This window comes from Petaurus breviceps, unplaced genomic scaffold (genome assembly GCF_028583685.1).
Source record: "Petaurus breviceps papuanus isolate PSGF00001 unplaced genomic scaffold, PetGlider_PUasm1.0 183, whole genome shotgun sequence".
Taxonomy (NCBI): domain Eukaryota; kingdom Metazoa; phylum Chordata; class Mammalia; order Diprotodontia; family Petauridae; genus Petaurus; species Petaurus breviceps.
In genome coordinates, this window is record NW_027185791.1 from 21,949,025 (window position 1) to 21,968,374 (window position 19,350).

At 42.3% G+C, this 19,350-nt stretch overlaps 1 protein-coding gene across 3 annotated transcripts in view; it reads right to left on the reverse strand.

Moving 5' to 3' along the window:
- Positions 1–19,350, reverse strand: part of CDC14B (cell division cycle 14B) — a 144,553-nt gene that overhangs the window by 97,246 nt on the left and 27,957 nt on the right. For 2 of the 3 annotated variants that reach the window (XM_069088041.1, XM_069088040.1), the window contains exon 1: positions 6,661–6,843. The exons of the other annotated variant lie outside the window; for it this stretch is intronic. In XM_069088041.1, coding sequence (XP_068944142.1) covers positions 6,661–6,814 — 154 coding nt within the window. In that variant the 5' untranslated portion in view covers positions 6,815–6,843. Of the gene's footprint in view, positions 1–6,660; positions 6,844–19,350 lie in introns of those variants that run through there. 3 annotated transcript variants of the gene reach the window in all.

Genomic DNA, 19,350 nt, shown 5'->3' on the forward strand with positions numbered 1-19,350 from the left:
CAACACGGGCCACTCTCTCAGGTGAGAAACTGCAGGACAGCTGCAGATTTGCAAGGGAAGGTCTTCTGCTTTCAGCAGAATCTCTGAATCTAAATTGAAAACCACCGCTTTTAGAGTAGTGATCCTTAAGACAGTTGAGTTTCATCACAAAGAATTTGTGAAGATTCATCTCATTTTTTTTTTTTGACAGGGAAGGTGACTGATGAATCAGAGAAGGTTGTAAACCTGGCATAACTGGATTTTAGCAAAGCATTTAACAGTCTCTCATTCAGCCCCATACAAGATGGAAGGATGGGGGCTACATAATCAATAGAATGGTTGGGTAGTAATAAATAGCATAAATCAACAAATATTCTTATTAAGAGCTGGGCACTGTTAGCTACTGGGGATACAAGTGCAAACAATGAAACACTCAATACTCATGAGGTATGGTGAAGACAAAGTCCATACAACACCATATGTAGCAGAAATATAAAATAGGTAAATATAAGTTGGTTGGGAAGAAAGGTACACTAGCAGCTTTTTAAGTAAAAACTTCTTTAAGCAGAAAATGATGCTTGAACTATGCCTTCAAGAAGAGATGGATTCCACGGGGCAGAAGAGAGGAGGTGTCCATTACAAGTACATGGGATGACCAGGACAATAGCATAGAGAGAGGACGTGAAATGTCACGGATGAAGAACAGAAAGAAAGTCTGTCCAGCAGGGTCAGTATGGGAAGGAGAATAATGTCCGATGAGGCTAAAGTTGGGTTGGTGCCAGGTTTTGAAGGGCTTTACCAGCCAACAAGAGGAGTTTCTATTTGATTTTAGAGACAACAGGAAACCCCTGGAGATTATTATGGAAGAATCACACCCTCAGATCTGTGTTTCAGGAAAATTACTTTTGGAACATTGTGTATGATGCACTCTAGTGGTGACAGATTTGGGACATGGAGACCCAATAGGAGATTGTTACACAAGGTGGTTGGGGCCTGAACTAAGATAGTCACGTAAATGAAGAAGGAATTAGACGTGAGAGATGTTGTGACAGCAGAAGTGGCAAGATTTGGCAATCAACTGCATATAGGGAGGGAAGAGATAACAAGGAGTCCAGATAAAGCAGAGGTCAGGAATCTGGAAGACTGTAAGGGTGGGCGGTGACTTTCACTGAAATAATAGAGTTTAGAAGGAAGAACAGGGCTGTTGTTTTTTTTAAAGGGGGGAAAGATAATGAATTCAGCAATGGACATATTCAGTTGAAAATGTGTAAATAAAATGAGGACTGACTAAATGACCAGAGCCAATGAATACGCACTGATAAGTCAACTGAATCTGGAAAAGAGTTCTGCTTTTAAAAGTAAAAAATGTGTAAGCAAAGAATTTTATAAAGGCGCAGGTAACATACATCACATCTGCACAAAGCTGAGAGTGATACTGACATTTTAAATGAGAGCTGGAACTAAAAAACAAAAACAAAAATAGAACAGCAGGCATAACAATGGACTGGATTTCACAAGATAAAATTTAAGAAGGATAAATGTAAAGTCAGGGGATTATAAGATGGAGGGCTGGAAGGATCTGAAAAACTCTCCAGTACAGCCTCCTTAAACTCCATCCTCGGTCTCCAAAAAATCAGCTGCATAAGGATAAAGCAGAAAAGGCATAGCTGAACCATCATTCATATGAAAAAGGTCTTTGGGTTGAAGGGGAAGGCAAGGACAGCATGAGCTGGTGGGAGACAACAGAAAAGAAGCTAATGACTTTTCACAAAGAATGACTTTTATACAAGGAAAACAATCACGTCCAGGCCTAGTGGAGGAATGGTTCATCTACACACTGCCCTCATCAGACTACAACTGTGTGTTGTGTCCATGTTTTTGAAAGCACATCAATCAACTGGCACAGATCTAGAGAAAGATAGCCAGGAGGATGAGGGGACTGGAGAATATGTCATATTAAAATCAGGTGTGGAATTAGGGAAATTTTACATGGGAAAAAAGTGTATTTAGGGACTAAATGATCCTTGTCTTCAAGGGCTATCCTCCATAGACCTGAATCAGTGTCAGGCTTGTTCTGCTCGACCCCAGGAGAAGCCAGGAAACTAACCAAGCATAATGGGTAAGAAAAATTATAACTGATGAAAGGAAAACTTCCTATCAAAAACTGGCATGGAATGATTAAGACAATTCCAAAGACGGAAAATGTTATCCCCATCCAGACAAAGAACTATGGAGTCTGAATGCAGATCGAAGCATACAATTTTCTCTCTTGTCATTGTTTTTTGTTTTTTCTATCTCATGGTTTTTTCCCTTTTGTTCTGATTTCACTTTCACAACATGACCAATATGGCATGCCATCCTGGGGAGGGGGACTGAAGAAATTCACAACTAAAATTCGCTTATAAAAGCAAATGCTGAAAACTAAAAATTAATTAAATTGTTGAAAAAAAATCAAAGAAAAAAATTGGCATGGGCTGCCTCAGGCCATAATAGGTGCCTAGGTGCCTTACTAACGGAAGGCTGGATGATGGCTTGTCAGTGGTATTATAAAAGAGATTCTTGTTCAAGAATTGGATGTTTTCAAGATTGGACTAGATTACCTCTGAGGTTTCTTACAACTCTGAGATTCTGTTCAATCCCCTTCATGAAACCTTGGCAAACGAATGGAGAACTGAATACTTGCTCCTGGATTCTATTTTATTTGGAAATGCAATCCTCATCACCCTGTTCATTCTACACCACAAGAAGCCTGCACCACTGATGCAACATGCATGTTAATGTCTATTCGGTGGGCTCTGAGTGCGTATAACCTCTCATACATTTGTCTATCACTGTCATAAGCTGGAGACTATGAATCCCAGAAATTGTCGGGATTCCTCAATTACATCTGGTCCTCTAGTGCATCCAGCATAACACGTGCAAGGAATAAGTCACATAACGAGGACTTTTCAAAGAACCTTGGCATATACGATGATCAATTCTTGATAAAGTGTGTATTAAGAGAATATGAACATGTCAAAAGATAGAAAATTAGATGAGATATTTAGGAGAAAACTCACCAAGCTGGGTATATAATTTTTTTTAAATACAATATCCTAAATCTTTCCTTAACCTGCATATATATTGCCAATTTTCTTTAGTAACTGCAGTACGAAATACAAAAATTGAGTCTCTGAAGAGTTTCAGTGTATTATAAAAAAGTAATAGTTATTTTCTGAGTCATTAAAAAAAAAAGATTTCCTGGTGGCATTAAAAAGGGAAAGGGGAGGAACCTGGGTCAGCCTGTCATTGCTCAATACCATGCCTTTCACACAGGCCCAGACCATAACAAAGCAAAACAACTTTCCCTAACAGCCTCTCCTCCGCTTCAGTTTATGTTATTTTCAACATATTGCTTGTTTCCTCTCCACTTGAAATGCTTTCTTTCCTTACAGTGGAAGAATAATAGCATTTTATAGCTGGAAGGGGCCTTATGGACCCAGATCAAAACTCACCTCTTCCTCAACAACAAAAAGTCTCCCTTGATTAATCCACCACCTCATTCTACCTAGTCACGTGTATTATGTCTACTTAGCATACATATATACATACACACACACACACACACACACACACACACAGAGTCGATAGGAGGCTTCACTCCAAGGTTTTAAATGTTGCATTTTAGTTATTTCCTAACTGCTTCCTATAAATATACTGTTGTCTTTGTCACCTCCAGGTGATTCTAATCTTTTATACCCTTCTCCCTTTTGAATGCCAAGACAAATATTAGTGTTGCTTAGGCCATGGTCATTTTCATAAATGGTTCCAGTAAAGAATTTGTTTTAATTGTTGCCTTTCCTCTTTAAATGCTATGAAGGTTTATTTAGGAAAGAGTCCTTGCTCAAGGGACAGTCTTTTCCCTATTCTCTATGGTAGTCTTCTTCTATCCCTCTTTCCAGCCCTGGGAAAAAAATCAATAAGGACAGTATGAAGTAAACTGTTATCTCTGAAATGTTGAATTGGAAACAAATGGCTATATATACATATGGCAGCAGAAATTCCTGAAGATACTCCAAAGTCTATTGTGGAAAGAAGATAAACAATGTGCCTGTGCAGTGGGCACACCATATTAACTGATGCTGTAATAGATGCTAATAGATGTATAGATGAGTGGGGATTATTTTTTAAAATAATGATTCCGTTTTTGAATATTTAATGGAAGAGTACAGGCAGAGTTAATATAAATATTGAACACTGTACAAAATAACAAACAACCCTCATTTCCCCTCAATTTCTCGACATATTTTCGGTTGTGACCAAATATTAGTGCCAACAAGCCCCAACTGTGGGAATAAATTAACAACAAAACTTTTTCTGGACCTATTTCTCTAAAGGTGGGATGCTAGAACAGGCTTCTCAGAAGTTTCAAAAACTTGCAGGAAGGAGCTTTGGAGTCTTTTGGAAAGAAACGAGAAACAGCTCAAAAGAAAGAAAGTAGATCCTACTTCTGAACCGGAGAAAGCGTGAGGGGTCAATTCAAGCCATTTCAAAGTAAAACCTGCACCTGGAGTTTGTCTTTATTAAGTCGGTCTTGTTAACTAAAGGTAATTTAAAACTTGCCAACACATTACTTTAAAATTGTTATTTTTAATTATGTTAAAACCGAATGATTGTATAATATCCAGCTCTCTTCCCTTTTACCAACTTCCAAAATGGAGCAGACAGAAAATTGAAGAAGAAATCTGATGATTTTCCACCAGAGAAGCCTTCCTTAAAGAGTCTACTCTACTCAGACTAGTTTCATCTCTTTTCATCTCATCTTGCCAGGTTTTTTAAATCTGAAAGACTGCATTTGAATTTCAGATGACACAATAGACTTTCTCCCTCAATATCTGATTAAGCAACCAGAAAGGAAAATATTTCCTGGCTATCTTTCTGAAGGCTTTCCACACTTGCCACATCCTCACAAAAAACCCCAATGCAATATAGCACTATCTCTATCAAACAAGAGGGTGCATTCCAGTGACAAATGCTGGGATCAGAAATTTCACTTCTAGAGGCTGAAAAAACCAGAGGTGGGGGGGGGGGGATCGGATTGCTTTTCATGTTTAAGGATCCACTTCCCTGTTTTGTGCAGGAACACAGCTCCTTCCAAGAAAAGTTTTTCCCTCCCTAGCCCTACTAGGGGAGGGGGTAGGAAGAGAAGGAGAGTGATCCAATCTCAGTTTCTCCCAGTTCTGACCTCAGTAGTACCTATCAGGATTGAAAGCCCTATGAATGGAGCTATGTCTACAGGAGGCCTCAGTTTGAGAAATCTCACTGCCTCTCCCTCTCAGAGACACCTGGGCCACATACCCTCTGTGTCCAGCAAGAACCTGGAACTTTCTTCATCTCACTATACCCAGAGTGTTGTTAAAAGCATACTTGTTTGCAGCAAATTTGTTAATTGATACAGTACAGCATTACTTTCCTGCTAAATTCCTTTTAAAAAATCTTCCATTTCTGTATTAGTGTTATGAAAAGCTGCCTGGTTTTTCTGAGGTTAGGGCAATATATGATTTTTAAAAAATGGAATTAAAAACAAGGTAAATGAGATATACAGGCTGTACAAAATGCATTTAACCTTTTCTGTTCGTCTGGGAAATCTGACCTCTATTTACTACCTTGGCTTCATTAAAGTCTTCAGTAATGGGTACAGATATAAAGGGCTGCAAACTGTGGTGAGAGCAGCCTGACTAGTCCAAATGCCATCAAAATGAACAGATTTCCTTTTCAAGCACTTGGGCCCATCCATGGCTTTGTTTGTTTATTTGTTTTGGGGGGAAGCAAGAAAGGGAGGTGAGAGAGACACCAAACCAACAAGAAAATGGGTGTTTGGGCCTTGGTGCTATGACTCAGGAAATGCTGTACCATCATTGATGACTGCACAACCTTCTCTACCTGATTTTCTACTAAAAAACTGGATAGCCCAGCAAAAAAACAACAAACGGGGTATCTCCTGGAACTGAGGCAAAACCTCTGTCTCCCAAAAGGATTCAAGGAAACAATGTAGCTCCTTAAGATGTTCGAAACTAACATGTGCGCCAGGCTCTGCAAACCCTGGCTGGCAGCCCGATGCCATGCAAGAACTCCGAAAAACCCGGAGACGAGGCGAAAAGTGTAAGGCTCCCCACAGACTCAAGCTCCAAGTTTGATTCTGTTCAATCAACACAAGCATTGGTGCCAAGCTGCTTATTCCTTACTGTCCTAAAAGAGGGGATTGGGCCAGCTGGGGAGGGCAGGGTGAGAGCAGGATGGAATAGCTCCTGCCTTGCAGCTGGAAGAATCAGCAGAAGGTGGCGGGGGTGGGGGGAAGGTGAGGCCTGGGGGTGTAGCTCAGGACCAAGAAAGATCAGAGGGATGTGGGGTGACCCAAAGGGGGAGAGGGAATTCACAGGGTTTAGATGCCCTCTCCGCCTGCTGCACAGAGCACCTGAACCAGTCGCAGAACAAAAAGGGGCTGGGGAGCAAGGATTCAAGGAAGGGGGTCCGCGTGATTGTCCCCCCCCCCGCCCGGGGAGATGACCGGGAGCAGGGAAGTGGGGCACCCGCCACGCCCCTTCATCCCCTCCACCAGCACCCCCAAGCATCCTTAATCTGCGTGGCACCTCGGCAGGGCGGGACGGGGTGCGCGGTCACCCCCGCAGCGGCGCTCCTTACCGGTGATGTCCAAGTAAATGTCCTCCTGCTCCAGCGCCCCCAGCTCCTGCGAGGCCGAGTTCCTGCTCTTCTTGGCCCCCAGTAAGTCCAGTGAGCTCTTGGTGCCGGAGACCGGGAGCCAGCTGGACGATCGCCTCTCGTTCTTCCGCTTCATGGAGCCGAGCGCGGTGCGTCCGGGGACCCACGACCATTGCCCTTGGCTCCCTCCCGTGAGGCCGCAGCCGTCGCCAGCCCCGCACCGATGCACTCCGGAGGAGGAGAGAAAGCAGGGGGCGGGAGTGAGGGGGTGGCGTCGGTGATGGGGGGGGGGGGGGCTTCTGGCGATGGTGGCGGAGCTGGGGTGGGGGAGGAAGAAGAAGAGGAGGGGCCCGTGTGAGCGCCCTTCTCCGCACTGGCAGCAGCCCCGGCAGTCAGACTAGGAAGCCCCTACTTCGCCACCGCCCCCTTTTGCCCGCAGCCCCCTCGGCGGCAGCCACAGCAGCGGCAGCTCCTCCTTCTCCTCCTCCTCCTCTCTTTAACCCGCCCCCACGTTCCCTGCAGCTCGAAGGTGGTGAAGATGGTACCGGGCTGCCTGAGGATGGTAACGCAGCATCTATTCCGGCTGCCCCAGCCCGGGCAGGTGAGGCGGCTGAGTGCCCCGGGGCCAGCGGCGCCTGGGGACCCCTGCAGGGGAATTCGGTGGAGTTTCATTCACAAAAAATGCCCACAGCCCTGGGCTAGGCTTGCAAACCAAGGCTTCTCATTGGCCAGGGCTATGTGACATCATGGAGACCAGCAGTAGCTAATGACGCCATAGAGACAAGTCTGGACAGTCCCACCAATCAGGGGTAAAGAGTGCCCTGGACGCTACAGTCTGCCGCCTGCCAACTGCCACTCTCGGCCCCCTGATGTTTCTTCTCTAGTCCCCACGCGACCCCCAAGTGTCGTCATGTTTCCGCTGAAATTGTTTCCGACGTGCGCACCCACAAACACTTTTTTGATTTGCACAAGTTTTATACCTCGACAGTAACACCTCTCCCTCCATCTCCATCTATATCTCCATCGGCATCATATCCGTGTCTACCGTGTTTCCCCGATAATAAGACCTATCCCGAAAATAAGCCCTCCCCTTACTGTGTAAGAGTCCTCTAAAATAAGCCCTCCCCCAAAAATAAGCCCTATTGAGATTGCTACTGTAGGGAAGGTGATCCGCTACATTAGGTACCCTCTGTATGCACCGCCCCCCCCCCCGAAACGCACCTGCGCTCCGAGCTGCATCCAATCAGAGCTGCAGCAGTGAGCGCGTCATCCTGTTCTTCCCCAGTGATTTGCTTATTGAATAAAGGTACATTTTTTTGTTCACATTTACCTGTTTATTAAAATTGCTGTCAATGTTCATTAAAATAAGCCCTCCCCTGAAAATAAGCCCTCTGGTGTTCTTCTGTCCAAAAAAATTAATAAGACAGTGTCTTATTATCGGGGAAACACGGTATCTAGTTATTATCTGCCTGCTTGAGGGGGTTATTATTCCAAAATTACCTTCTTGGTTTTGCCTCTAATTCAGTGAACAGAAATCTTTCGATAACATTTTAAGAGAAGAGCAAAAATTCGTTTAAAATCCCATGTTGTTTTCTGCGGTTTTATGCTTAGCATGACTTGAAGTCACCTTTCTGGTAAGTATCTGAAAGCAATGTGACAACAGTAACTTAACTCACTAATAGGATGAATTAGTTAATCAAAAACTCTTGGCCTCCTTCTTCCCCCAGGTCTTACTCATCACTTCATAAACTGAAGCACTGAATCACATTGACCTTGTTACTTATACTGTTATTGGGGGAAGGCAGCTCCCTAGGAGAGAGTTGCATAAGCCTGAGACGAGTTGTATTGTCAAAGCCACCTGCCAGGGTGTATAGACAGCTGAGGATTGGGTCAGGGAAGGAAACCTCTTCCACTCCCAGAGTCATCACCAACGCCCAAACCTAATTAGAAGGTCTTCTCTGTTCCTTTCACTAGTTTAGAAGTCATTCTTCTCAGTTCTTTCTCTTAGCAAATTCACTGAATTACCACAACCTTTACTACACATATATGAAAATTGCTTCCATAACTATTAACTTTATCCTATCTTCTGCATTCCAAACCTATATTTACATTTGCCTACAGGATATATTCCTGAAGATCTCAAGCTTACATTCAAAATTTATCCTTCCCAGAAAACCTGTACTCCTTCTGACTTCATTTTTTCCCAGTGGCATCAACATCCATGCAATCTCATGTTTGAAACATTTGTATTTCCTTTCACTTGTTCTTCTCTCTCTACTCTCCAATCAGTTAACAAGTAAGCCAACAATAAAAGGGGAATGATAAGAGTACCTGCCCCAGAGAGATGTTGTCAAGATCAAATGATACAATATCTGTAAAAAAAAAAAAAAGCATTGAGCACAGGGCCTGGCACACAGTAGGTACCATCTAAATGAGTCTTTCATCTCTCCCCTTTTCCACAAGTCCTACTGATTCTGCCTCTACTATAACTTGCTTCTATCCTTTCCTCATATTGCATTTCTGTTAGTCTATTCTTTTTTTGTTTGTTTGTTTTTGCCTTTTGGAGGGCAATTGGGGTTAAGCAACTTGCCCGAAGTCATAGGGCTAGTTTTTTTGTGTGGGTGTTAAGTGTCTGAGGCCCGAACCCGAACTCAGGTCCTCCTGACTCCTGGGCCAGCGTTCTACTCACTGCACCACCCAGCCGCCCCTATTATTCTATTCTAATACAAGGTAGATTTAACTTGCCTGCCCCAGATTATTTTTTTTTAATTCCCAATATTATTATCTATCTTCAGTCTCGTCTTGCCTTGACTTCCAGTCTTTTCACACTATGACAATCTAATCTTTCTTATATACAGCTCTAGTCATGTCATGGCTGTGCTCAAAACCCCTTGGTATCATAGACTTAGAGCTGAAAGGAAACTTGGAGGTGATCTGGTCCAACCCCCTCATTTTATATAAGGAAACTGAGGCCTACACAGGTGAAATGACTCCCACTGACTGCTTCTTGCCCACTACATTCCTTGGTTCCTCCCTGCCGTGGTGACTTTACCAACATTGCTTCTTATACTTTGAATTTCCCTCCATTCTTTTCTTGAACTGTTGAACTGTTGCCTAACTTTTGACGTCCACCTTAAACGCCATCCATTCCATAAGGCCCTCCCGGGTCCTCATGGTGGATTCCCTTTCTGGTCTTAGAAATAGCACTTTGAACCTCTCTTAGGCACTAAGTATGTATTACTCTATATTAATTATGTGTTGCCCCTTGGTCTTTACGAGACTGGAAGAGCAGGGATGGTTTTCTAATTTTAACTTTTTCTTTCTTTCAGCACCTAACAGTATTCTGCACAGAAAAGTAATTTTATTCATGTTTCCCAAACTGAAAAGAATGTTTTTTGGACAGGCAGGGATGAAAGGGCAGAGGATAGATCTGAAATTTCTTCAGTGTGGGGACTTCCAAGTGTGGAAGCTAACGATGGCAAAGGTCTAGGAAGGTACATAGGAGCTAGATGGTGAAGGTCTTTAAGTGCCAAAGAGAGTTTCTATGTTATCCTAAAGGTACTGTGTTTCCCCGATAATAAGACCTATCCCGAAAATAAGCCCTCCCCTTACTGTGTAAGATTCCTCTAAAATAAGCCCTCCCCTGAAAATAAGTCCTATTGAGATTGCTACTGTAGTGAAGGTGATCCCCTGCGCTACACGCTACATTATGGTACCCTCTGTATGCACCGTCCCCCCCCCCCCGGGTGAAACGCACCCCGAGCTCTGAGCTGCATCCAATCAGAGCTGCAGCAGTGAGCGCGTCATCCTGTTCTTCCCCAGTGATTTGCTTGCTGGTGCCATTGAGAGCAGTGCCGCAGAGGAGAGCTGAGGCAGGACAACATAAGCCCTCCCCTGAAAATGAGCCCTCTGGTGTTTTTCTTTCCAAAAAAATTAATAAGACAGTGTCTTATTATCAGGGAAACATGGTAATAAGAAGCCACTGAAGTTTGTGTGGACAGAAGATGCACCTGTGATTTGGGAATATCCTTCTGGTGGCAATGTGGTGGAGAACTGGAGAGGGGGAAAGCTGGACAGAGGGAGAACAAGGAGGAAGCTATGGCAGTAAGCCAGGCGAGAGGTAATGAAGGCCTGAACTAGGGTGCTCATGTTTGTAGAGAGAAGAGAAGGATGCGAGAGATGCTCTGCATGCAGAATCCACAAGACTGGGCAACAGGCAGGTTATGGAGGAGTCAAGAATGACTCTTAGGTCATGACTAGTGATAGAAGAGTCACAACTATGACATTTCTCAGGGCTTCATCAAAGTTTCAAAATGAAATCCACCCTAGTGTGGCCTCGTACAGGACATCTTTAACGAAGAGATGGGAGTTTGGAGAAGCAGCTTCCCAGGCAACAGAAACCTGAGCAGAAAAACAAAACGGGCGTCTTGTGGCATGTGCCTCCCTTATCTTGGGGGAGTCACTGTATCCTGGAACAAATGGTATGAGGCTGCCACTCTGTGGGTTTTAGAGTAAGTACACAAGGCACACATTTCCTTTTATTTCCTTCTGCTATTTTCTGAGGTTGTGTGTTGTGAGCACAAGAGCACTGATTTTGAAGTCAGAGGACATGTATTTGAAACTTCACTCCTTGGAAAAGTCACCTAAACTCTGATTTTTGAAGAATTCTCATAGGAAAATAAGGAAAACATATGTGCCCAGACTACCTCACAGGATTATTGTGAGAAAAGCTCATTAAGATAAAGCATTTACCCTTTTATATGTATAAATGTGAGTTATTGTTAAGGCAGGTTCAAATGAGCAATGGTCATATGGTAGAAAAGAATTGAAGCATCGAAATTTCCCTTAAAAATGGTGATCAATTGCTGAATGCTTTAAATTCTCGGAGGGTTATAATTTATATGGTATATGTTAGTATTTTACCACTTTCTGCATTGTTCCAGCTTAATCAGATGGAAGATGCTATTCAGGAAACATATGACTGCAAAAGAGACAGGTCTGTCATGTGAGAGTGAACCATAAGAGACAGACAGCCAGTGCTACATGGGCATCTACCTAATGTTACAAAGCAATCGATAAGCATGTTGAGTATCTGCAGCACACCAGGCATTATGCTAAGCACTGGGCATAAAAAGGCAATAGAAAAAGAGAAAGTCTCTACCCTCAAGGACCGTGCATCCACAGAAGGCTGCTTCCAGCCATCAGATATAAGACAGAGATAAGAATCACACAGGATGAAAAGGCATAGATAGTCTGCAATCTGTATTCTTGGAAAGAGCACTTACATTAATGAGAGACCCCCTTCCTTCCACACACCCCCCAGAACCACTGAAATACACGCTACTTTCGGGGAATACTTTACCAATCTATACTGTTAATGGCTGGATCTCTAGAAGGATGCTTACTATGTTGCACTGTGGGTCTGCATACTGAATTTTGAGCCTTTGGTTCATGGGCCCGAACCAGTGGATGTCCTATTAAGTAGGCCAATGGACCCAATCTGCTCTTAACAAAGGCATTTCCTCAAATGGCGTAATTAAAAATAGTAGTGAAACATATTCCTCCCATAAACATACACAATATCCATGGAAAGAGCTCTCTACCTCTTGAGTATCATGGCAGGGAGGCACACGTATACAGAAAAGGTGACTCATAATTCTGGTGCTGTCGTGCTTGGAAATCCTTTCATTATGGATTCCAGATGCAGCTTCTTTTGGGCAGAACATTTTCACTCAGCTGAATTTCCAGCTCCTCTCCATAGCTAGCTTTTTTTTTTGCTGATAAGTGATCTGTACCTTCAAGCTGCTTTTTTCCTCAAGTGACTGATTCTCTTTTTCCATGTATCTCTAGAATGTGTCTGCTTGCTGAAATGTGGTCTGAACTCTCCTGGATTGACAAATTGGCTAGTATGTCTACTGCTCTATTCCAAGACAGTATGACTGATTAGCAAAGACAGAGAAGTAGCATTCCCTCCTTTTTAATGGGATTATATTAAAGTATATTATTCTGACTTAACCAGTCATTCTAAGGCACATACACTTAAATAATGTGTAATTAAATGTCTCTCATATGAAACCAGCTGCCAAAATAACATTAATAAAAGTGGAAATCCTTGAGATTCAGACGCTTTTTCCTTAACCTAGTTCAGCATTTTTATCTGGTGGATTTTATTCCTGCAGTTAGGATTTTGATATACACTTGAGGGAGAAGGCTGCCACTGTTAGGATACTTCAAGCTCTCCTGATTCTGATTTTTGTTTTCTAGTGTTCTCACTCAATATGAACTTGGTGTTCTTTAAGCTCAGTATAACTTAACAGTGTGATCAATGAATCTGAGCAATCTGTGATTCCATCAGCACTGGAAACTCCTTCCACTAAATTCTATCACAATTCGTCTAATGCCACAAGTTAGTAAGTAACTCGTGGGGAATAGTCTGAGAGACAAGCAGATGAAATGGCTAACCAGTATCACATCAAGTACCAGAGGCAGGATTTAATCCAGATTCTCTTGATTATAACTTCAGCACACTATTCATTGGCAAACATGTAGGGGAGGGCTTTCCCTGATTTCCATTTTGCCTCCTGTAAGTGCAAATAAGGTAGGATTTTTGTTGTTTTCTTTTTGGAGTTCAGAGTCCCAGGCTCAGGCTAAATTGTGAACATCTGAAGGACTGATCTCCTTTGAGCCCTGATAATTCACAGCTGTGCTAAGTGTGGCAGGTTTTGTGAGCCAATCAGGGGCTGAATCTTTGTCATATATTCTGGAAGGTTGGCACTTTGTTTTAGGGGTTCACTCTTGAGAAGGATTTTTTGATTTCCTGCTCGAGATTCTGAGTAGCCATTTGTTAAGACTGTCCCCTCCTCCCTTACATGTCTGTGTTCCTTCTATTCAGCAATGTATGTAAAGTGTACTATGCTCAGACAGCTGGAGCCCTATCTGTTTGGTTTTGTGCTAACTTCTCTGCTTGTATTTCTATACTCACTTCTTTCTCCATAATTAAATTAGGATTGTTAACCCCTTTAAAGCTGTCTTTCCTTCATAGAGCAGGTCAAAGGAAACTGCCAGCAGGCTGTAGGGTGTGCTAGCAGGCCATCCCTAGGTGTGGTAGCAGGCTGTCCCTAAGTGTGCTAATGTGCTTACACCTCCCTAAAGACTTCAGGAAATTTTCCTTTGGATGGATGACAGATAACCACTCTTGGTTAGACCCAGATACATTGTTCTCAGTGGGAGAGCTCATTCACTCTATATATTTTCTGCCCCCTTCTACCTTTTCAGTCTTCTTATACCTAACCAACAAACAGCTACTCAGAATCTCGAGCAGGAAATCAAAAAATCCTTCTCGAGAATGAACCCCTAAAACAAAGTGCCAACCTTCCAGAATATATGACAAAGACTCAGCCCCTGATTGGCTCACAAAACCTGCCACACTTAGCACAGCTGTGAATTATCAGGGCTCAAAGGAAATCAGTCCTTCAGATGTTCACAATTTAGCCTGAGCCCGGGACTCTGAACTCCAAAAAGAAAACAACAAAAATACTACCTTATTTGCACTTACAGGAGGCAAAATGGAAATCAGGGAAAGCCCTCCCCTACGTGCCTTCCCCCTCCAAAAAAGCAAAAAAAAAAAAAAAGGCTTTTCTATCTTTGCATCTCATTGGGTCACTAGAATATTAAGAGATCACTATGGCTCTCTTTCTTCCTCCCTTGCTTTCTTCTTTTTGTTTTCCATTTTGGCTTGTTCCTCTTCCTTCTCCTGTCCTTTAAATGTGGATATAGGCCAAAGATCGGTCCTTGGCACTCTGGTTTTCTCTCTAAGAAAGCTCATTTACTCTCACAGTTTTATTTATTACCTCCATCTGGGAAGCTTACAAATCTCCATCTCCAGCCCTGACCTATAGATCCACATCTCCAGTGTCTGATGAATATTTTCCCTTGGATGTACTGCCATCACTTTGATCTCAACCTGTCTAAAACAAAACCCATCATTTCTTGACTGCCCCTTTGGACTGAGTTACAAACTCCTTTTATTTTGCCTTTATGAGATCCCATCTGGAGTATTGTGTGATGTTTGGGTGTCATGTTTTACTAAGGACATTAACAAGATGATGCATTCGAGGAAAGGGTAGCCAGGATCCAAGAAAAATAGAGGCTATGGTAAATGAGAACTGTTGAAGCTATTGGAATGTTTAATCTAGAGAGGAGAAAACTGACACGACAGATATCTTCAAGTATTTGAAGGGCTTGTTTGGTGACTGAGTGATTAGGTTTGTGCTTGGCCTCAAAGGACAGAACTACTATTAATGAGTAGAAGCTGGAGAAGCATATGTAGGTTGGATATAAGGACAGACTTTCTAACTGTTCAAAGCAGACCAAGTGAAATGTGTGTAATGGGAATGCAAATTTGGAAGATCTTCCCTGCCCCTAGGCTAAAATGCACCTGAAGCCTGGGGAGGGAGGCTTGTTTTTCAGTAGATACTTCTTGATTGGCCAGTGAGTCAATAAGGTTGTTACATTCTCTGAGCCAGGAGAAGGCTACATAAGCCCTGATGTGTAGCTTTGTTTTGGGGACTCACTTTGAGAAGTGTTCTGTGATTTGATCTGAATTCTGGGAAGCCGTTGTTGAGAGTCCCCTGGCTTTGAAAAACCCAGATGTGGAAAGCCAGATGTGATTGGGTATGGATGTAATGGCTGGACAGTTTGGAAATCTGTCTACTTGATCTGTTTCTGTCTTGATAATTCTGTCTGTGTACTTTGAAGTTTGGGGTGCTGACCTTTTTCCCCTGAACAAGGTAAACGATATATGTCTGACTGATTAAAGTAAGCTTGTTAACCCATTTTGAATTGCTTTCTTTTAACAAAGCAGATCCAAGAACCTGTGTGAGCAGCCACCCTAGGGACTCCAGGGTGCTTGCTGCTACAATGTGCTGCCTCAGAAGGGGATGTGTTTCCTGTAAGTAAAGAAAGGATGGATCATTCTTTGGGGATGTTAAAAATAGGATTCTTATTTTTATTACAGAACAAATCACATTAGATGGTCTCTGAGATTAACAGCAAACCCTGACTTTCTGTAATTGTGTGACCTTACCATTTCTGTCAGTGGCACCCTTATTTTCCTAGTCAACCAGTTTAGGAAGCATGGAGCCATTTTTGACTTGTCCCCCCTTGACTTCTGCATGCAGTCACCAAGTCCTGTCAATTCTCTGTTTGTAGTATTTTATTTTCCCTTTTATCTCTCCTTTTCTGTTCCCATTATTACCTATCTAGTCTAGACCCCATCATATTACATCTACTCCATTGCAACAATCTTCTAACTTTTCTCTGGAATTTATTGGAAGTATATGAGATCACTGGGCCTGGATCAGTAATTCAAAAGGCCTGAATTCTGGTCCTGGTTTCACCACTTCCTAGTCATGTGAAATGCATACATTTCCTTCATCCTTCTGTGCTATGATTTTATATGTAAATTGGAGAAGATACTATTGTCATTACTTGAATTCAATTAAATTGATCAAATTTATCGCTAAGAGTTATTGAGAAAAGGGTTTTGTAAACTGTCAAATATGGCAATTTAGGTGTCAGACCCAAGCCAATTGTGGCACTTCTCAATAATTAATACTCACTTTGGTCTACCTAGATTTAAAAGTACAAGCAAACTCATTTAGTTAGCTTGCTACCAAGATATGTAGTTGATTCATCTTCTGGCAAGTCCAGGCTCCCAATGTCATTGAAAAATAATAGGGGTGGCCAGGTAGCACAGCGAGTAAGAGCACCAGCCCCAGAGTTGGGATGACCTGGGATCAAATCCGGGCTCAGACATTTAGCACCCGCCCAGAAACACCTGGCAGTGTAACTGTGATAGTAATGGCAATTAAAGATTCCCCTGTATTGGCTTGGTTTTCAAATTGATTGTATTAAAACCCAGAGTTTGTTAATCCCACCTGTTGGATGGGCTTGTTGATGTGAAAAGAAAGTCCTGAAGTGGGAGGAGCTGGTGACGTAGATTTGGAGAGACAAGAGAGAGGCGGAAGTTCTTTTTGGAAGCAGCACCTCGTGGAGAGAGACTAAGAAAATTGCTGGTGGCCGCTTTGAATTGCCTGGACTTTTGAGACCTGCCCCCTGAGTTACCTAACACCGATTGCTTAAAAATAAAAAAAAAAAGAAAAAGAAAAATACTAACATTTGCTAATAACGGAACTAAACAGTAAAGTAAAAGAAGGTAACTACCGTTTGAATTCCATTAGAATTGCCTTTCCCCAGAGTAAGTCAGATCTCCATCCCCTCCAAAAACATACACACACAAAAGGGGATGTTTGAGTAGTTACTCTGCTGCTGGAGTGGGGGTGGGGTCAACTTGAAGACGGTGGCTAGAAATTTCAGTGGATTCTCTATTGGCATCAATGCTCAGATCACCAACTCTTTCATCTGGCAGCTATTAAGCTCTTGTAGATAGGAAAGCTTCCTTGTTATTCTAGGTATTTCCATGATCCCTAGTGATGGGGTCCAGGTACATCAGTGCTTCTTTTCACGCCCACTTTCCTCCTGCCTCTTTCAGCAGTCTCTCGTTTAGCACTTCTCAACTCTAAGCTTTTGACCCATAGAATTCTGGGAAATGCTATCTTCTGCTACTGTTGTGTTTTAGTGGTGTCCGAATCTTCACGACCCATTTGGGGTCTTCTCCGCAGGTTTATTGGAGTAGTTTGCCATTCCCTTCTCGAACTCATTTTATAGATGAGGAACTTGAGGCAAAACAGGATTAAATACTTGCCCAGAGTCAGGCAGGTAGTAAATATCTGAGGTTGGATTTGAACTCGGGACTTCCTGACTCAAGGCCGGGTGTTCTATCCACTGACCCACCTAGCTGCCCCCTACTATATATACTTCATAGTATACTACTATATTGCCATGTTTTAATTTTTAGATGCTTTATTGCCCTCACTTCCTCTGCCCTCTCCAAAGGTATCAGAAAAGCAAAAGAAACAGGTAGGTAAGGATCCCATGAGTTCAACTATTTAGCTATTATTGTAATCTATGTAAGGAGGGGTGATTCCCCTAGCACCACTTTTGCTGATAAAGCCACAGAAAGCCCAGAATAGAATTACCAGGTGTGAAGAAGTATAAAGGATATATTAAGTTTTCCTACAGCCCTACAATAATACATGAAGAAGTTCCTTTGTAAACTTGAGATGCGTATAGGGCTTGGGCCACTGCATGAAAGGAACAGACACCACATAGGAAATAGAGCGACTGACTCAATCAGTCATGTTATATAAAAAAGCCACCATCTAGCAGTCTCAGTTTGAGTGTGGGAGAGAACAGAAACAAGGGTCATGAACCAGACATCTTTGAAGAAGAGCTACCAAAGCAGTAGGAGACACTGAATCCAGCCGTGAAAAGAGATAGGCATTCCAGACACACAGAGAGACAGACATCCAGGGAAGGAAAGCAGCTTTGTGGAATGGGACCCCTAGCAGTAGGGAATAGAGCTGACTGTGGAGAAGACCCTGTGAGCTTGGATGGGCACACTCCCAGTAGAGATGCTGAGCTGCGGCAGCGGGGGGTGGATGGGCACTCTATTAGAGGCAAGGAACTTGTAGGTTTTGTAGTAGCAGGAGTGGTGAATGCCTTTGCCATATACGTATACTATGCCTGCACTTCATTACCTTTCTATTTTAAATCTGACTTACCACTTTAGGAATCCTTCTCTAGAGTCTTTATTCTCCAACTAGATAGCAAGTCATGTAAAAGCAGGGACTGTTTTATACTTGTTTTTCTTATAGTGCCTGTCCTGGTGCCTTGTAATTAGTAGGGACTCAATAAATGTACACTGATTGAAAGCAGTTTCATCTACAATGCCAACACAAAGAGAGGGCTGTCCCTTAAAAAGAGCTATGAGAAGAGTTGTATAAAGATAGCAATCACTGTCTTTACACAGAAGGTGTAAATACATTTTTTTCTATTTCTGCCTACAAATGTAAATCAATAGTAAGCAATCTACAATGTTCTACTTTGTATTCAGGTCATTGCAATTCGAAAAGCAATTATAATACAGCTATTATGAAACTTAGGAGTGAATGAAAATCTCAGTGTAGTTTGTCCTGCAAGTTGATAGGGAAAATAATTGCTTTAAACAAGGAGATCTGAACTAAATTTCACATTTTAAACAATGTTAGTAAATAAGCTTTATAGCTCACAATACTTTTGCTTTTAGAGAATAAGTAGGTCATTGCTCTATGATATTGCATATTGTGATTGCACCTTACCAAAGCAAGCAATATTTGCAAATCTTAGAGAACTGGATTATTGTACACTTGTGTCTTCATACAGAAGTTGAGCCATCTGTACAAGATATAAGCCAGCATTTTCAAGTATAAAACGTACATAAAATGTTGAGGTACAGTGTTGCCCTTAATTAAAACTGTTGTTTACAGATTTTGCCACAATTAGAGTTGCATTCTGATTTTTAAGACCGTTCAGAAGCAGTAGCAAGATGACTGAGTAAGAGCTTGTGGTAAAATCAGCTTTCCCTTCATTACCTCAGAGAAGTAAGAAATGTAGCAAATAAAATAAAAGCAACAACAATGGAAAGAAAGGAAAAAAGAAGTAGGTGTTCACAAGGAAAACCCCCATGGAAAAGTCAACAGGCGAAATGAGTAAACTAAAAAAGGTCACCTA